This window comes from Cinclus cinclus, chromosome 19 (genome assembly GCF_963662255.1).
Source record: "Cinclus cinclus chromosome 19, bCinCin1.1, whole genome shotgun sequence".
Lineage (NCBI taxonomy): Eukaryota > Metazoa > Chordata > Aves > Passeriformes > Cinclidae > Cinclus > Cinclus cinclus.
The window spans coordinates 9,876,655-9,896,000 of record NC_085064.1 but is presented as its reverse complement, the minus strand read 5'-3'; the positions used below and the strand labels follow the sequence as shown (position 1 = coordinate 9,896,000).

The 19,346-nt window shown below is 47.7% G+C and overlaps 1 protein-coding gene across 4 annotated transcripts in view; it reads left to right on the top strand.

The window, feature by feature from the left end:
- PNPLA7 (patatin like phospholipase domain containing 7) overlaps window positions 1-19,346 on the top strand; it is a 125,679-nt gene that overhangs the window by 74,774 nt on the left and 31,559 nt on the right. For all 4 annotated transcript variants that reach the window (XM_062505452.1, XM_062505454.1, XM_062505455.1 and 1 more), the window contains 4 exons: window positions 1,252-1,315; window positions 2,255-2,423; window positions 3,491-3,673; window positions 4,642-4,760. In XM_062505452.1, the coding sequence (XP_062361436.1) occupies window positions 1,252-1,315; window positions 2,255-2,423; window positions 3,491-3,673; window positions 4,642-4,760 (535 nt within the window). The remainder of the gene's footprint in view (window positions 1-1,251; window positions 1,316-2,254; window positions 2,424-3,490; window positions 3,674-4,641; window positions 4,761-19,346) is intronic.

Sequence of the window (19,346 nt, the reverse complement as noted above, 5' to 3'; positions counted from 1 at the left end):
TCTATTTAACTGAGAACTCTGCTACATTAATGCACACTGATGATAACTCTGCTGCTGAATGCTTGCAGAATTGCCCTGCACTCTGTCCCTTGCTGTTCTATCCTGTGCAATTCCCTCTGAGAGACCTCTCTTATCCCATTGTGCCACTTCAAAGCTACACAAGACCAACACTAACACCAGGTGAACAGTGAGGCAGAAAAAAGAATCTGCCAGTGTTAAAGATGTGGTGATAACCCCCTTCCCCAACACTCCCTGCTGTTGGATGGCTCAAGGAGCAGCAGAGGGAGGAGGGAAGGGCAGGCTAAGCCCACATCTTCTCTGGGAATGCTGCTCATTCCCTCTGCTTGGGACTTGTTGCTTTCATAGGAACCAACTTCCAGAACTTTTATTGGAGGATGGGGAAGTCAAATTCTGTTCTTGAGTCATCCTCCTCTCTGTGCTTTCTCACCAGCTTTATCTTTTGGTCTCTTCCTTTGGGATATTTTTGTCCATTACTGTTTGCTCTTCCTTGATAATCAATGTAGCAAAGAGCAAATGTTACTTGGGTATTGGAAAGTACAAGATGGTAAATGACACTTGGGAACTTTTTCAAGTCTAAGAGTAAAATCAATTAAAGCACAGTGAAGCCTTTGCAGCAGGACTTGGGCACGGAGTGGGGACATGAGTTGGCCCTGAAGGTCAGGACAGCCAGTTCCAAATCTGTACCTATGGGTTTTGCTTTTTGAACACAGATGTGAATTTGTGACCTTCTCCCATGTTGGTTGTTCACAGTTCCTTGATTTTTACTGAACACATTATAACCTTGCCTTGAGACTCCTCACATAATGAAGTGTTTTGTTACTTAGTACATAAATTTCAGTTCTGTTGATAATGAAACAATGAGGGGTTGCACAATGCAAACATGAATACAAAGTGACTGCTCTGTCATGGTTAATAAATGAATTTCTCTCTCAGTAAGAGAGGTAATATTTTCTCTGTTTTCTCAGTTATTCCCTTATGTTTTCTTTTCTTTGCATGTTTTAAAATTTAGCTGCACTCACTCTGCAACTTCCACCACATATGGCACAAATTGCTGCTGCAATTTGTGTCCCTGTCCCTTCCATGGACACCTTCCACTATCCCAGGTTGCTCCAAACCCTGTCCAGCCTGGTCTTGAACGCTTCCAGGGATGGGCAACCACTGCTTCTCTGGGCAGTTTTCTCCAGGAGCTCAAATTTAGGTGTTTACAGGTGAAATTCCTTGTTTCCCCAGGTCCTGCCCTGCTGCTCACCAGTGACAACATCAAACAACGCCTGGGCTCTGCTGCTCTCGACAGGTACCTGCCCTCATCACTGCTCAGGGAAATGCAGACAGACACTGGACTGTTCTCAAAATACACAGAGTTTGGGAACAAAATCCTGTCCTCTAACATACACTGGGCCTTCTGCTCCAGGTGTTGAAGACAGAATGTTTCAAGAGTGCAGGTCTGGGTGGGTTTTTTCACAGTTACTTTATCGCTTGTGAAATTGGAAAAATTGAATTGCTCTGAGAGTGCTCATGCTTAGGGATGCTGTGGAAGCATTACTGAAGTGAGGCATCATTGTATCCCCCTGCCTTGGTATTTGTCTAAATCCTGGAGAAACAGAGCCAGCAGGAGCTGAGAGCAGATCCTGGCTGAGCAGGGAATGCTGCTCTCTCCTTGTGTAAGATTCCCCTCTTCTCCTGGGAGCTTGTTGGATCCCAGGAACCTGGGATTTTTATGCTTTTTGTGCTTTCTGGCACTGACCCCAGGAGAACACTGCTTTTGACCTGAGGTCTTGGAGACAGCTTCTGAATTTAAGTGATGGAGTTAAAGTCACGGGTGTGCAGTTAAATAGTGTTCTTCCTTCTTCATCGTTTCAGGTAGCAGTTTCTGGTTGAACAGTTAGTGCTACACTCTGGGTCACAGCAGTTTAGTTATTGGATCAAAAGTATAAATGATAGAGGTGTTAACTCTCTATTAGACTGTTTAAGAGACCTTGTATCTAGCTAGGTTCACCTGCATTTTGCTTGCTTTTAGCTGGTAGCTAAATTCTCTGTACTTTAAATACAATTTAATAAACAATCAAGCCCAAACATGAAAAAATTAATCTCTTTCGTGTTTTTAATCCTGGCTCTAAGTGAAAACAAAAAAAACACTACAAACAACCCACTAATTAAGTAGTGCAAATACCACATTTACAGGAGCTGTGATATAACACCAATTGAATTCTCCATTCCCCTTGTCTGTCCCCAGCATCCACGAGTACAGACTGACCAGCTGGCTGGGCCAGCAGGAGGACATCCACAGGATTGTGCTGTACCAGGCTGACAGCACCCTGACCCCCTGGACCCAGCGCTGCATCCGCCAGGCTGACTGCATCCTCATCGTGGGGCTGGGAGACCAGGAGCCCACTGTGGGAGAGGTGTGGGAGCTGCTCCTTCCCCCCTTGGCACTGGGATCAGCCCAGCTCAAAGCAGCTTGCTTCACACTCATGTATTTTCCGGGGTTTAACACCCAGTGAGGCATAAATAATGAAATATTCCTGAGAAATGTCTGTTGGGAATAGCAAAAAATTGCATGAGAATCCTCTGAAATGGCAAGTTTTATGGAGGAGTACATCCAGCAAAGTTCTTTTTCTCTAAAGAGTCATTTTGGCCAATGGTAAATCAAAAACTGCTTTGAAGCTTTGTGTTTCTGCCCAGAATTTGTCTGGGTCTCCACACAGAGGGAGAAATTTTTTTCTGCATGGATGAAATTTATGGTGTGTGCTTAGGAGAAAGTAGATCTAAATTGCAGTGTATGAATTATTTATTATATTTTATTACAGGTCTTAAGCTGTAATTTTCCCCCCTTACTATCTCTCTTTATGGTTTTATATTTTATTACCAAAGTCCTCTGACCAGACAAAAAATTCTTCAGGGACTTTAAAAAGGGATCACAGGTGGGATTTTTTAGGATGGTGAAGTGCTGAGTCTGACCTGCAAAGAGCCTGGGCTGGTCCCACGTGCAGCTTTCGTGTGTGTCCTGTTGTGTGGGCTCTTCCTGTGTGGATGTGGGAGGCAGGAAGCACAGGCAGAACACACTGTCAGCAGTTGCCTAAAACAACAACAACAAAAAATCAAAATCAGAAATGCAAGGAGGAAAATAAAGGGAAGGGAAAGAAAAAAACACTGAATATTTGTGGGCTCAAGTCTGACTTGGGCAGTATCTCACATTGCAGGAGCAGCACCTACTTTTGCTGTGCTTTTAATGGCCTGGTTTAAGTCAGAAACATTCAGGTTTGAATCCTTGGGTCCATTTTAGGCTTCTGGGTGCTGTGTAAGCCCAGAGTTAAGTGTTGCTGTCTAAATCAATGATGTTTGGGGGGTTGTGACTGCGCAGAGCTGGATTCAGGTGGGAATGAGGGTGTGGGGTGTGTGTGGATTGAGAGCAGAGACTGGAGCAGCCAGGACTTACTGCCCTTTCCTTGGCTGTCCATAACTGCTGTAGCTGGAGAGGATGCTGGAGAACACGGCAGTGAGAGCCCAGAAGCAGCTGGTCCTGCTCCATAAGGAGGATGGGCCTCTCCCTTCCCGCACTGTCGAGTGGCTCAACATGAGGAGCTGGTGTTCTGCTCACCTCCACATCCACTGTCCACGCAGAGTCTTCTCCAAAAGGAGTCTGCCCAAGCTGGTAAGAGATTCCTGATTTCCCGGCTGGTCCCTTGCTCTCTCTCACTTGGATCTGTAATCTGTGTATCAAAGGGGATCTGGGATAATGATAGTCCACCATATTCTTATATACACAGTGTTCTCTTTAAATCTGTTTGGCCTCAGTTGGATTTAGGGAACAGGGATAAGGGGACCAGGTTTTCTTGATGGATGCAAATATGGCTTTTTGATATCCTGAAAGAGTAATCATTGTCTCAGAGTCCCAGTGGAAGGTATGTACAGGCCATAGAGTCCTTTTTGTTGGGAGCATCCCTGTGCTTCCTAAAGCTGTGCTAAGCATGAGGCAGAGGCAGCCTGGGGTGCTTCCCAAGACCTTCAGATGCTTGTCAAGGAAGAGAGGAAGCTGTAAAGGAAATTCTGTACTACCCCTAGCAGCTGAGAGAGGCCACTGGCCACTAGAAACTGTTTGGGTGGTTCACAATCCTCTGTGTTCCTTTGAAGAAGAGCTTTAAGAGAATCACTGACAGCTTCAGGTTGGAAGGGAGCACTGGAGCTCCTCCAGTCCCATCTCACTGCTCCAGGGATCACAGGGTCCCCTGGAGCAGTCTCTAGGATTGTGTCTAGACAGGCTTGGAGTATCTCTAGTGAGGGAGATTTCAGAGCCTCTCTGTCCAGTGCTCGGTCACTGCACAGGAAAGAAATTCTTCCTTCTGCCCACGTGAAACTCCTGGGCATCAGTTCCTGCCCGTTCCTGTGGTGCCATTCCTGGGCCCCACAGGGCAGAGCCTGGTCCCTGCCCTGAACCTTCCCTGCAGACAGGGGTGAGGTTCCCTCTCAGTCTCACCTTCTCCAAGCTGAGCAGCCCCAGCTCCTCCAGCATTCCCTCCCAAGAAAGAAGCTCCAGTCTCATCTTTGCAGCATCTTTAGCAGGCTGCTGTTGGCTGCCTCTGCCCTGCCTGTGCAGTGACCGTGCCTGGCTCTCCTCTGCAGGTGGAGATGTATGAACGTGTGTTCCAGAAGGCCCCAGACCGTCACTCCGACTTCTCCCGCCTGGCCCGGGTCCTGACGGGCAACGCCATCGCACTGGTGCTGGGCGGAGGGGGGGCCAGGTAGGGCATGGTCCTGGCATCCTGCTGGGCTGGGCATGGTCCTGGGCATCCTGCTGGGCCTGGCATGGTGCTGGGCATGGTCCTGGGTATGGTCCTGGCATCCTGCTGGGCTGGGCATCCTCCTGGGCACGGTCCTGGGCATCCTGCTGGGCTGGGCATGGGCCTGGGCATGGTCCTGACATTCTGCTGGGCTGGGCATGGGCCTGGGCATCATGCTGGGCACGGTCCTGGGCATGGTCCTGGGCATGGTCCTGGCATCCTGCTGGGCTGGGCATGGTCCTGGGCATCCTGCTGGGCCTGGCATGGTGCTGGGTATCATGCTGGGCGTGGGCCTGGCATCCTGCTGGGCATGGTCCTGGGCATCCTCCTGGGCACGGTCCTGGGCATGGTCCTGGCATCCTGCTGGGCTGGGCATGGTCCTGGGCATCCTGCTGGGCTGGGCATGGGGCTGGGCATCCTGCTGGGCTGGGCATCCTCCTGGGCACGGTCCTGGGCACGGTCCTGGGCATGGTCCTGGGCATCCTGCTGGGCTGGGCATGGGGCTGGGCATCCTGCTGGGCTGGGCATTGTCCTGGGTATCCTGCTGGGCTGGGCATGGTCCTGGGCATGGTCCTGGGCATCCTGCTGGGCTGGGCATGGGGCTGGGCATCCTGCTGGGCTGGGCATTGTCCTGGGTATCCTGCTGGGCCTGGGATGGTCCTGGGCATCCTGTTGGGCATGATCCTGGGCATCCTTCTGTGCTGGGTATGATCCTGACATCCTGCTGGGCTGCATGGGGTGGCTCCGGGCATCCTGCTGGGCTGGGCAGAGCTCTGAGCAGCCTGACCTGGGCAAGGAGACAGTGCCCAAGGCCAGAGGTGGGACAGGATGGGCTCTAAGGTCCCTCCCAACCCAAAGCACTCTGGGATTCTGTGCTGGTGCATCCAGCACATCTGAGAGCTGTCCCTGGGCTGGGACAGATCCCTCAGGATAACAGAGATCCTGGGACACCAAGTCTGCTCTGCAGGCAGTATCTGGGGGAGGAGACACTGAGGAATTACACAAACTTAGTCTGCGTGGGGATTTGTGCAGGATTTCTGCAGAAGGAACATGAGTTTTTGTGACCTCTCGAGGCCTCTCATAATGGTTTAATACCAGGAGGTGACCAGGGCACGAAAGATGACGTTTCTTTCTGTTGGCCTACACTATGGATTTTTTTTCCCTTATGGATTCTTATATTAGAAAACGGCTCACAGTATCTCAAAGCTTTCAAAATTTGAGCAGTAAGAGGAATTATGTACTCTAATGGAGGATGTTCTCATCTCTATAATCCTCCAAACCCCCAGGTACCCATAGACTTTGACAGCCTTACCTTAGAGAAAGACTGTGTTTTTACAGATACAAGGACAAGGTGTGTGCTGAGTACTCTGTTAGAATTCCATCTGAAACTCCAGTGAGCTTTAGAAATAAATTATTGCTGGCATTTTTCTTTGGAATCCCTTTTTACTTTGGAGAGTTTTCTGTTGAGACAGAATTGAGTTGCCCTTTGTCTCAGGCAAGCGCTGCCTTCGTTGTCTCCATCGATGTGTTCTTGAAGCTCTGCTTTGAAAGTGTGCTTTGAAATACAGCACTCAAAAAAACCAAAATCCCTAATTTGCACGCAGTCTGTCTGTTTAAGTGCACAGAAATATCACATTTTTGTCACTGGGCCAGCGCGTGCTTCAGGGGAGCCTTCACTGCAGGAAAGGCTGGAGCTCCTTTGTGCCAGCTCCTCCTGAGCAGTCACTGGTGCTGACACTGCCAGAGCTGGTTCCTCGAGTGTCTCACAGGTGCCTTGATCCTGCTCCCTTTCACAGCCCCTCACCAGAGTTGGTTTCAGGATTTCATTTCCAAGATAAGCTCTGTCCTGTGGAGACACAAAGCAGAACAGCAGAGGGGAGCTTCTGTTTTATCTGAGTATCTCAGGAGGCTTCTCATCCACTGATACAGAGCATTTGTGGTTTGTGCTTTGTTCCCAGCTGATATCTCTGCCTCTACCAGGGCCTGTGTCATGCTACATATGTGCACTCCTGTACTGCTGGCAGCACATTTTGCTCATTCCCTTCCTTCCTTCTCTTAACACTGCTGTAATTTTTGCCAAACTGTTTATTTTTTTTTTTTTTTTATTCTACTACTTAATTGCAAGCTCCCACCTGTGGGTGTGCAGGATCCGAGGTAAGGAGGAGCAGGGTCACTGTGTTGGTCCTGTGTTGTCCCTCTGCAAAGCTGCTCTGCTGCTGTGTTGGCTTTGGGGTCTCTGGATGCTCATCACCCATTCAGCAAGGAGCCATGGGCCATTAGCCATCACTCTGCTCATTCCTGCATCCTTGAATGGGGAGGACTTGAAGAGGATTAAGGGCAGAGTGGAAAAAAGGGTTACTTCTTCCTTCTTTGAAATGTTTTCTATGCCATGGACTGAAATGCTTGTTCAGGGGTTCCAGGCTGGCACAGGAATTGTGTGAGCACTTTGTTTTCCCTGGAAAGGTACAGAATGCTGTTCTAGTCATTAAATAATCATCTCAATTGTGGTTAGGTAAAGATTTTTCAAAGTGAGGATATAATTAAGACTGGGGAAAAGACAAAATTACTCTGAACCATATAAAGGTTTAGAATTACTCTGAACCTCTTCCTTTGGAAGGGCAAAATAAATTCTTAGATTGCCCATTTGTACTAACAAGGGAATTTAAAGAGATTAGGTTAGGTACTTAAAATCATCCTGTGGTTAAAGCACAGTCAGACTGAGAATGTCTTTGTGGGTCTCTGCACAGACTGTTGATGGCCTTTGGAGAATAATTACAATGAGTAACCTCCCAGCTTGCTCTCTCAGAGCAGGATTCACGCAGGTTACACAGCCAGGGAGAGGTGACAGTGACAGGGGCTGGCTGGTGGGTATTTGTTCTGTGTATTCTGTTCTGTGGCTTCAGTAATATCAATTATTTAGTTGTTATTTTGGGAATGTTTGTCTGGCTTCCCAGTGACAGCCAGATTGGGAGGTTTTACCAAGAGCAGCCTCCTAGTAATTATCGTTGTGGTTTGTCATGACAAAAGGCTTATTGGAACTAAAGGTTTTCTTTCTCCTGTGAGCATAAAAATAAAACAACTTGAAGTGATACGGTTCTAAAATTACAGTGTTTTGCTTTTGTTAAATGCTAACTTAATTTTAGTTAGAAACGTTGTGAAGTTTGAGGGAAGGAAAGGGGATTTGTGTTTAGGAAAATAATACCTTTGAGGTATAGTTGCAAGAATAATGACACATCAAGCTCTGCAACAAAGGCATAAACCTTCCATAAATAATTGTCCTGACCTTTAGCCCTCCCACGTACAGCCCACCCCTTTTTTGGTTTGCTATGCTTAGCAAAGCTGTTCGAAAAGTGAACTTTCTAGGGAGTAAATAATTATTACAAAAGTATCTGGGAATCCCTAAGCTTTGGGGAACAGAAATGGGTTGAGCTGTTCCAGAATCATGGAGTGTACTGAGCTGGAAGAGACCCACAAGGATCTTCACTCCTGTCCCTGTACAAGCACCCCAGCAATCCCACCCTGAGCATCTCAACCTCTCCTGAGGAGCTCTGCCAAAGGATATTTATAGATATTTCATCAGGGTGTTTTTCATTTCTCCTTTTTCTGTTTAGTTTTCTCTTCAAACTTATTATCTCCCTTCAACACTTGATGTGTCAAGTAGCTGGAGTTTTTTGCACACAGTTTTCTTGATGACACTACAGATGTGGCTCAGACTTTTTCATTTTGGGCAGTTGGCTTGATTCAGTAACTTGTCCTTTCTGCCTTGTTTCCAGCTCTGGCCCTCTGGAAAGGGAGGATAAAAGCAGCAGTGTAGGGGAAGCAAATTCTGCCCTTTTTGTTATGGGATCTGTGTGTCTGATGAATGCTTCTGTTGTCTCCTCTGTCTGTGCTGCTGCAGCCTGTGCCACGTGCAGGGTGCTCACATTCCAAGCTCTTAGAGAAGGACAAACAGGCAGGTCCATCTTCAGCTGGTCACTCATGGGCTGCTGCTGAGCTTCTTAAAGCCTGGCTTTATCTTCCTATTCAATGACTTTACCCAGGGATGAAGAGGCTAGGAGAGTCCCTGAGAGGCAGATCTCAATTGTTCTGCTCTCAGAAGATCACATTTGCTTTCTGCACTCTGTGTTTGAGTCCAGAATTGCAGGGAGAATAAATCATGGAGGATTTTCTGTGTCTGTGATGTTTTGCTGCAGCTCCAGCTCACTCAGGCTACTTTAAGTAAAAACCTGCTTGTCAATCTTGCCTTCTGTCTCTGCCACCAGACACTGACCTGTTCTTCAGGAAGGTGCAAGGAATTTGTTCTTTGTCTGCACTGGGTTGAAGCCCTGGCACAGGCAGGATGGGCAGAGCTGCATTCAGTGCCTGGAAGGGATGCACAGGTGTCACTGTCCTGTTTGGTGGGTCAAACCAGGAGCAGGTGGGGCGTGCCCACAACCACCTGGGCATGTGGTGGATGCACACCTGCACCTCCAGGAACTTCTGTTAGGAGGCTGATCCCAGTGTGGCAGCATACTTGGGAGGGTTTTGCCCCTTTGGTTTCTGAGCAGTCACGGCAGAAAATAAATTATCAAAGCTCCCAACACACCATAAGGAAAAACTTGAAACCGATTTTGGGAACTTTAGAGGATCACGTCGCTTTTCTGAGTGCCAGTGCTTTTAGCCCTCAAGTGTGGCTGGGAGATGAGGAGCTCTTGGTTGGACCAGACCCTCTGGTGCTTCCCTTGCTCCATCCTCCTAAGAAAGGAATCAAGTTTGGGGATTGATGACTTGATCTACCCATGTAAAACACTTTCAAGTGAGTAAGTGCTGTGCTGTGAGATCTGATATCCCTCCTCAGGCTGTCTGGGGAGCTCCTGGCTGCCTTCAGCAGGCACAGGGATGTGGTGCTGCTGCTCCTTGGCTGGTGACGCCGCGTTTTAATTACACACCCAGCAATTAAACGCTGGCCGAGCCAGCAGGATACAGAAGCTGAGTGTGCAATATGCTCATGTGCAGAGTCAGAAATTGTTAATAAACACACTATTAAGTTTTGGGGGTTGATTTATTTTTCTGTTTGGTTTGTTAGTCTAACATGCAGAGGAGCCTTAAAGCAAAACCCTTGTAGTCTCATCCTGGCTGAGGGCAGCTGCTTCTTAATTCTGTCCTTTTTGCAGAATAATTGGTAATGGGGTTTGGTGCTTAACCTGTTATTTAGATGCTCAATGCCTCTTCCTTATTGGATTTTGCCATCCTAACTCCAAGAAACTTTCACTTCTGCACTGCATAGTGCAGGTCTGGTGTTTGGCAACAGGGTCACTGCAGGCAAAAGAAATTTCTTTCTTGCCTCCTGTGAAATTCTCATCAGCTTTTTTTCCTGAGAGGAGTCATGAAGCCACTGTTCTTTCCCTTGCTTGAATTCGTTAAGGAAAAATTGACAAGCTGCCAGAATTAATGAACATTTAAATTCTCATCAGTGTAACAAGGTAATGCAACAGTGGGAATGACTGAGGAATATGCTGCAAGGAAAGGAGGGTGGAAATTGCACCTCTGCTTTTTTGGGGCTCTGTTTAGTTCTCTCAAGGTCAAACAGCAACATGGGAAGGTCTGTTTTCCATCACTGCTGCTGTGGAGAAGAGCTGAGATCCCTTGTGCAACATCATCTTTTGCTCCATGATCCACAAAAGCAGGGAGAGAAAACAGGAAAGACTGCACAAAAAATATTTAATTTAGGGCTTTTAGAGCCTAATAAAGGTGATGTCCCCTGGATCAGGACCGAGGTTTGGCTCCAAGGGGTGGCTGGTGCTGCAGTGATAGAACTAACACCTCATAGCCCAACTTCCCACATGTGGTGCAATATCTGAGGAATAAAGAGCTGAAATTCGAGGTGGAAATGCTGCTCCAATGACAAAGTGCTGTCCTTGACATGGACAATTTGCTCCCATGGTGCTGACAGCTCCCTTTCCCAGACTGCAGCTCCTTTTCCTGCATTGTGGTTATGAAACCCTGGGGTTCAGTCTTGGGCAATAACAAAACCTCCTGGGGAGACTCTGAGGTTTTGTGGTGCAGGTGCTTCAGATTCAGTTCCAGCAGTTAAGGAAGATTAATTCTTATTCCTCAGCTAAGACAGGTAACTAATGATAGGAGGCTTTTTACCCCTGTAAGGAGGACAAGTGTGTGCCTGTGAATGTTGTTTAAAACTGCCACTGCAGAGCTGCAGGACCTGAGATGGAGCTGATGGGCTCCTAAGGTCAATTACTGAACCTCAAATACAGGGAGGGAACTGGAAATATGGGGGGGGGAGTTACTTTCTTAAGCTATTAAACCTGACCACAGGCACCCAGACAGTGTGCTCTTAGGATGTGTGGGAGGAGAGGGGAGGAATTTGTTGCCTGAAGGAGGCAGCTCCAGAGAAAACCACTTGGAAAACACTGCCAGAAAGAACAGAGCAGTGTTTCCACCTATGGGATCCTAAAGACACTCAATATAGAGATTACAGAAGGGATGAAAGAAAATCCCATGTGAATGTCCTGGGCTCTTGATGTTCCTCACATAAATTGGAACAGTAAATGTTTTTCAGCTCCTTTGCTGGGTTCAGGACTTAATGGACTGAGTCTGGTGAGGGGCAGGAGAGATAAAGGGTCTCTGGAGCCCAAGTGTGTCGTGACCAGTTTCTTGTGTTGGAGGATAAAAGTAATACCTTGAGAACTTGCCTAACAATGTTTGTCCATGCTTCCATTTCTATCTAGATCATACACAACCTATTTTCCCTTTTTCTTTTCCCACCTGGCTGTGTCTGCCAGTCTGTAAGTCTCTTTTCCCTTTCTAACACATCCAGTCCTTGAGATTTCCCAGTTTATTTGCACTGTTTTTGCTCCACATTTATTCCTTCTTGTCTTCTTTACATCTGCCCTTTAGTTCTTTTCTCAGTCTTTGCTTTCAAGTCCTCTCACAGGTTGTGGGAGTTTCACCTATTGTGAAAAAAGGCAGTTTGCCAACTTCTTTTGCTATCCTGGTGTGTCCCTGTGTGTCAGCAGAGATGCACTTGACTTTGAAATCCTTCCAGATCATGCAGTGGGCTTCAGGACTGCCCCAAGTTTGCAAATAGGTTATTGATTGTGATGTTTAATGTTGCTTTCAGTGGTTTGTAATGGGGCACAGATATCCCCTTCATTCGGTGTCTGCCTCACGATGCTTGATATTCACAGGGCACAGAGCTGACATCTTGAAATGTACAAAAATTGGGTTCAAGGTTGTGTTTTTTCCTGAAGTGCTCAGAAAACATAGCCTGAGAAAATGCTTGTTCTGAAGTAAATCATGGAATGAAACTGTTGCTAAAAACCATTGTTATTCATTGTGACCCTGGCTAGGAGGGGTTTGGAAGGACAGCACCAGCCTCTCCAAGGTGCTCTTGGTGCCATGAGCCACTGGTGACTCTGAAGGTTCAATCACTGGGGAGAGGAAGGGACAGGCAGGATTTCGTGGAGCTGGGGTTTAGCTTCTGATGGGATTGAGGAAATGGTTTAAACCCTCAGAGCTATTCTCTCCTTTGGTGAAACACAGTGTAGGCAGCTGGGCAGGCCTCCCTGTGCAGCTCTGAAATAGCTCTGGAGCACTTACAGGGAAGAAAAACACAAACCATTATCAGGAGGAGTTGTTTGGGGTTTCAGGATGTTATTTCCAAATGTCAATGGATTTATGCTGCAGCCTCGTGGGTTGGATGTGTCTGGGGAATTTGCTTGATACTGCCACCCGATGACTGTGATGGAGTTGACTTCACTCCAGCAGCAGAGGGGTGCCCAGGTGACACCTTGTGCAGTGCCAAGCCATGAGCAGTGTTTATGCTGAGCTTTGGGGGTATCTTTGCCTCCTCTGGCAGGAGGGATTTGGGTGCTGGGGGCTGGCCAAGATTCCTGTCTCCAGCCTGGTGTCTGGCAGCCCTGAGTGGAGCCTGTCTGGCACAGACTGAGCCCTTCTGCACTGGGTTCACACCATTTCCTGATTTCCACTTAGACAAGACAAGAGGAAGGATTTTTTTGCAATTCCTGTCTTTTCTTTCTCTCCCTCTGATGTAGTCAGGCAGCATCCCTGAAATTCCTGTTCCATTTCCAAGTGCTTGCTGGAGGTACTGAGCTGTGTTTTCCTCTCCTCTAGCAAGACAGGTCTTGAGGAATATGTGCTGCTAAAAGGATCCCATTCCTCATCCTGATCATGCTCTGAAGTTCCAGCAAATTAAGCTGAGATGTGAAAGGAACTTGAAAAATGCTTGTTCCCTGGGTTTAAATGGAAGAATCAGGCTTGCTGTGCAGCATCTGCAGTCTGTCAGTGCCCAGTAACAGCTGAGGAAGCAACATTTCTGCAGCAGGAAAGTATCAAAATGGTACAAAAGGGGCTCAGTCGGCTTTGTGTCATGGAAAAAAAAACAACACTCCAGCCTCTGAACACTTGAAGTATCTTTCAGCCTTTCTCTTCTTCAAAGTAATCCCTTTGTACACCAGGCCAGTCTGTCTTCTGACTTTGGAAAGGCAGAAAGTTGGCAGCTCTGAAGTTAATCCTCGTGGCCTTTGCAGTCTTCCCCCATCACGGCCAGCCTGAACTGGCTGGGAGCTTTTTGGAGGAGGGGAAGCTGTTTGGTGACCTGTGTTATGGCTTTTGTGTGTGTATAGATAAATGTCTGTACCTCAGTGCACAGTGGAGAGGAATTTTTATTTGTGATATCCCTTTTTGAAGCCCAGACTGATGCATGGGGGGGCTTCAGAACTTGTAATTGCTCCTCTAGGTGCTCAGAGAAGTGTCCTGTGCTGGGTGTCTGGGCTCTTGTCACAAGTGGAACACCCATTGCCACATGCAGATAAACCAGATGGAAAGCTGAAGTCCAGAGTCAGGCTTCTGGATTCCCATCATCTTTCAAAACCTGGATTTGATTCCAGGACAATATTCAGGAGGTGAAATAACAGAAAAGCAGCAAAAGTCTTTATCCTTAAATATAACACTGCACCTTTGACTTGGTGTTTTACTTCTGCTGCTCTTTTGGATAGGCCAGAGGAGTAAGGTGAGGAAGGTGAGCTCCTATTGGGAAAAGATGATGATCATGTATGTTCAGGTATCTAATTTGAGTCTTATCCAGGTCAACCCTAGAGTTAGGTTGTTTTAACAAACAGAAAACAACCCCTAAAAATAAATCAGTGAGTTGTATTTTCTGTTGATGAGCAAAGCTCTTGAGACATGGCTGGGAGCCCCTCTGGGGGCCTCTGGCTCTGTGTTTGCAGATGGTTGGAAGAAGCTGCAGCCTAAATTGCTCCTGAGAGACTCTGCTTGGGTTTCTGCAGGGAGGAGCCATGCCCGGCGCGTTCATGGTGCTTTAATTGTGTTTGTGCAGCAGTTCAGAACTCTGCCTCCAGGGAGCTGGGCGAAAGGCAGAGCCTGTGGCTGCTCCCGCATTCCCTGAATGCCAATTGCTCAGAGAGCTGTGGAACGCTTGGGTCATCACGTGCCCACAAAAGCCATGTTCATATGGGTTGGCACCCACGGAATGCTTAATGTACTGATTTTTCCTTTTCCCATCTGCAGCACCTCTGTAATTGCTCATTTGCTCCCATCTGCCACGGAGGTTGAAGGTTATAACAGCTTCTGTTAAACCCTCCAAGCAGCAGGAGCTTGGGAGTAATCCACTTCGAAGTTACTGCTTGAAAAAAACCCTAAAATTAATTGCAGGTGGTTTGATTGGACTCTCCCGTCCTGATATCCAGTCTTTCACACCAAACTCATTTATTTACAACAGTGCCTTGATAAACAGATAAAATCAAACAAGGAGGTGGTAGAGTTGTGGGTCAGCTCTTGTTGCTAGTTTTGCACCTTTTTTATCAGATGTAAAAGCATGTGCTGTATTCACTTCCCATGGAGCAGCTGTAAAGCTCTGTTGGCAAGTCCCTCTGTTTTCAGGAGTATGGTTCTTGCATTGCTGTGATTTTGGGGAATCTCTGTCCAGCCTCACTTGGGCAGTGAGCTTTCCTGTTAAGAAAAAGTTAATTCTCAGTTATATTCTCTAAAGTGTTTTGGTCTTATTTCTGCAGCTTCCAGATGTTGTGCTCAGAATGGGCTCTTCCAAGGCTTTAATAAATAAGTCCCAGAGGGGTGAGGAAGGAGGAATATTTGTTTTCCAAAGAAATTATCTTGCTTTGCAGATGATAACTGAATTGTTCCTTGGCTCAGAGTAAGAGACAGGATTTTGTGACATCCCCGAGTGGGTGCAGTTTGTCATTCAGCCACTTCCCTGTGCCCCTCTCTGAGCATGCTGCTGCCAGCTGGGATCAGAAAATAAAAACCCTGGTGCATTTTATAATTTACTTCGACTATTTTGTGCTTTTTCTCCTCTCCAGTGCCTTCCTCCTGTATCCCTTCACACCCCAGGGCTTGGTAGCTCTGACAGCTCTTTTGGAAGGGCTGAACACATTTTGCTCATTTATTTCTGTGTTGGGCACAAATCTCTTTGTTTAAAGCTTGTTCTAAAGTTAGTGTACAAAGCAGAAACAAGATCAGGGCTATAAAAGGACATTGTATTTGGATTTTCTTGCAGGAAGAGGATTTCACTGGGCTTGTGATAAATAGGAGATACTTTTTCTGCCAGATGTGCCTGCCTGGCACAGTGTGTGACCTCTGCAGCATGGCAAGGCCAAAGGAAAATAGCTCCTGAGCTCTGGCTTAAGGAGCTGGTGGGAATCTGAGGAGGACAAAGCTAAGTGAGAGGATGGAATGAGATTAATGGAGGGGAAGAAAAGAAAAATTCAGGTCTCTAGATCAATATATGTGGGCTGTGGAAGGGAAAAAGCTTCCTCCAGGGCAGCTGCTGGGAGAGGTCCTGCTGATTGTTGGATGTTAGAATGAGAACCCAGTAATGTGGTATTATTCCCTCTATTTAGCTTAGAAATGGTGCTTAGTTGATGAATCAATTAATTAATGTTGGCAAGATTGGAAAGTTCCTTGTAAGTGCTCACATAGAACCATGGCTGCAGAAGTGCAGGGGTCTGGTTTCTGTGCTCCTTTGGGTCTGGCAGAAAATCACTGCATTAATTCTGGCTGATTTATGATGCTGGGAAATTTTATGGTCAGGAAAGCTGGGAAATAATGTTATTGGGAAGATATAAGTAGGATTAGATTTTAAAGCAACATTTGGGTATATTTCTGCTACTGCAAAAGCTCGAAGGTGCCAACTGGAGATAGTCCAGTTGCAACTTGTAGCAACTTCCATTTCTGAGCAGTGACTGAACCACTCAATGCCAGGATCAGCCAGAGAGCACACCAAAAAATGTTACTGTTTATGTAAAGAAGGGGCTTTTCCTTATGTCACCTTTCCTGATGCCACTTCATATAGCTCTTCACATTAACAACATCCAATTTCCACTCACCCCAATACAAAGAACACCTCCACAATGACTCCAGGAAGGATCTAGAACCACCACCACCCCTCAGTTTAAGGTTCTGTAGTGCTTGTAGCTGCATTTGTTACTCTGAGAGCTGCAGGCTCTGTCACCAGCCCAGTTTTGGGGCCATGGTCCCTGTGTGCTGGACATGGTGGATTTCAGGATGTGCTCTCCAATCCTGTGGGCTTGGAAGCTCAGACATCTTCAGTTTATTTGTGTTGTGCTCAGAGTAGGTTTGGGGGAGTGGTTACCCAAGGCACCACTTTTTGCACAAAATGGACATGGTAAATACAAATTCATAGAATTGCAGAATTGGTAAGGTTGGAAAAGACCTTTAAGATCATAGAGTCCAACCATTCCCCCAGCACTTCCCAGGCCAGCACTAGCCCCTGTCCCCAAGTGTCACATCCATGTGGCTTTTAAGCCCCTCCAGGACTGGGGACTCCACTGCCCTGAGCAGCCTGTGAAGGGCTGGACAGCCCTTCCAGGGAAAAGCTGTTTTTATGGCTTTGCTGCTTCAGGAGTTTTAAGATTCTGAGGGTGTCTTAATTCAGTTTTTCTGGGGCTCTAATGGAGCTTAATAAAGTGTCCTTGACAATTTCTCTCTTTTTCTGCCTCCTTTGGCAGGTAGCTCCATTAGGAAGGAGGGGCAGAAGCTGTGTTCCACTCTGGGAGGGCTTTGGTGGGAGACACAGCAGAGCTCTGCAGCAGCCGTGGCCCTAATCCTTCTTTAGCCAAAGGAAACAGCATCTTCAGAGCATTCAGGGAGATCTTCAGGCTGCTGAGTCAGTCAAGAGGAGAGGTGAGGGCTGGTGAGGCTGAATGCCTGGGCTGGATTCCTCTTTGAACCCAATTTCCTTTTTGAAGCTGACCTGGACTTTGGAGGTGGTTGAGCTGCAGCCTTGCCTGGCTGCCCCCTTAGCCATGGTCTGAAAAGTGAGTGTCCCCTCTGGCTGCTCCCAGGCTCAGGTGGTTCTTTCAAACACAGGCAGCATCCTGCTGGTGTGTTGAACATGGTTTGTGGGGAAAATACTGGCACACAAACTGCTGTTTTTGTATAGACTGTGTTTCTTTCAACCCCTGAGCAGGGAGGATAGTCTGCCTTCCTGCTGGCACTTGGATCTGGGATGTCCTGCTGCATTCACTGCCTTCTCCAGAACCTCATTAATCCCAGCTCTGGCAGCACGTGCAGAACTGGCACATGTATGGCTCGCAGGGGAATTCTCCTTTTATCAGTTCTGCTCTGGCCTTCATGCATTACAGTCACATGGCAGCAGCACTTCCCCTGGGGATGAAATCAAGGGCTCATTTCAGCAGCAGGAATCTTCCTGCAAGATTTTCTGACAGAAAGGCTGAGCTCTCTGTGTGTGCTGGGCTGAGGTATTTAGGGAAGCAGGTCTCCAACTCTGTAACTCCTCTCCCTGCTTTGTGGTCATTTCTTTCCCAGAATCACAGAACCTCCTGAGCTGGAAGGATCCCACCAGCATCACCCAGTGCAGCCCCAGTCCCTGCCCAGACCCCCCAACAATCCCCCCTGTCCATCCCTGGCAGCGCTGTCCAAACGCTCCTGGAGCTCTGGCAGCCTCGGGGCCGGGACCATTCCCTGGGGAGCCTGGGCAGTGCCCAGCACCCTCTGGCTCAGGGAAGAACCTTTCCCTCATCTCCAGCCTGAGCCTGCCCTGGCCCAGCTCCAGCCGTTCCCTGGCTCCTGTCCCTGGTCATGCCAGAGGAGGGATCAGAACTGTTCCTGTCCTTCCCCTCACAAGGAGCCTCTGCCTGCAGTGAGGTCTCCCCTCAGTTTCTTGTCCAGCTGACCAGACCAAGTGACCTCTTTGTGACCATGAGTAGTAAAGAAGAAATGATGCTGAAGTTTACCCAGCACAACTTCTGGAGGCTCATTCAGCACAGGGATCATGGTTTGGTGAGTGCAGAAAGCAACACTTGGGGCAGCTGATGCCCAGAGTTGCTGCTTTGTGTTGCTCAGGTCAGGCTGAGGCAGGGGCAGGGCTGAGAACAGAGCCTGGCTCTGGCTTCCAGCTCCTCCTGGAGCTGGGTGATGCTGGTTCAGCTCTCTGCAAAGGACATTAATGAATCAGGTCTGCCCTAGGCACTGAACACACTGGAAAAGAGTTTCTGTTCAGATACTGACTACACCTCCTGGGCAGATCTTTGGCTTCTGTTAGAAATGATTTGAAAGTCATCTTGTGGGTCATTGTCCCTAGGCCCCTTGTCCCTGTCCTGGGGCAGTGTTAGTTCTGGCAGGCGAGATGCTGCATTCAGGCAGCTCTGGGGTGGGGGAAGCTGCATGTGCAGCTCCAGGGACACGCTGTGTGTGTCTCCCCTCTCTGGGGTGCTCCTTCTCCCGTGTAACAGCATTCCCCTGTTCCTTTCCCCTGCAGTAGTTTCATTCAGCTCTGTGTCACCAGGAGGTTTTCTCTGTTCCTGTGTTGTCACTGCTGTGCAGGTACAGCTCTGGCACAAACCATCTCCCTTTGTTCTTCTCTTGCCCAACACTTGTATTTCCATGTTTCCCTAAACCAGGACATCTCCCCTGTGAAATTTGGCCTGGTGTTACAAGAAGTGCACAATCCCTGGGGGCTTTTTTCTGCACTAGACCTCTGGCTGTTAACATAGATCTTGTTCCTGGCTTCAGTTTCTTTTCCTCTTCAGTTTGCAGGTGTCCAGTGGAGCTCTGTGGTATCCAGGGATGCTGTCAGAGGGGATGTGAGTGCCTGGCAGGATGCCTGAGCCAGCACACGATTCCCTTGGCAGCCTGCCCATGTTTGTGGAGTGGGAAGTGCCCAGGACAGAACCAACTGCAAAGAGTTGTTGAGAAGTCCCTTGTAGTAACATTGCTGAGGCAGTGATGACCTAAAGCTGTAGGGAGAAGGGGAAAAAAACCCTCTATTTCTATCTTTCAGGAGGTCAGGTGGTACCTGGAGAAAAGGAGGGGCTCAGGCACATTTGTCTTTTTTCAGGATTTAGTTTGCAAATTCCAAGAATGGTCCTGCTCAAAGTGTTGGAGCTGGAAGAATCAGCTTTGTGGTTGTTTATAAATGAAACATAATTTAGTCAGGCAGCTTATGGGAGGTCCTTTTACAAACAAGAAAAGGACATTGATTCCCATCTTGTTTTGGGATCAGTAAATCTG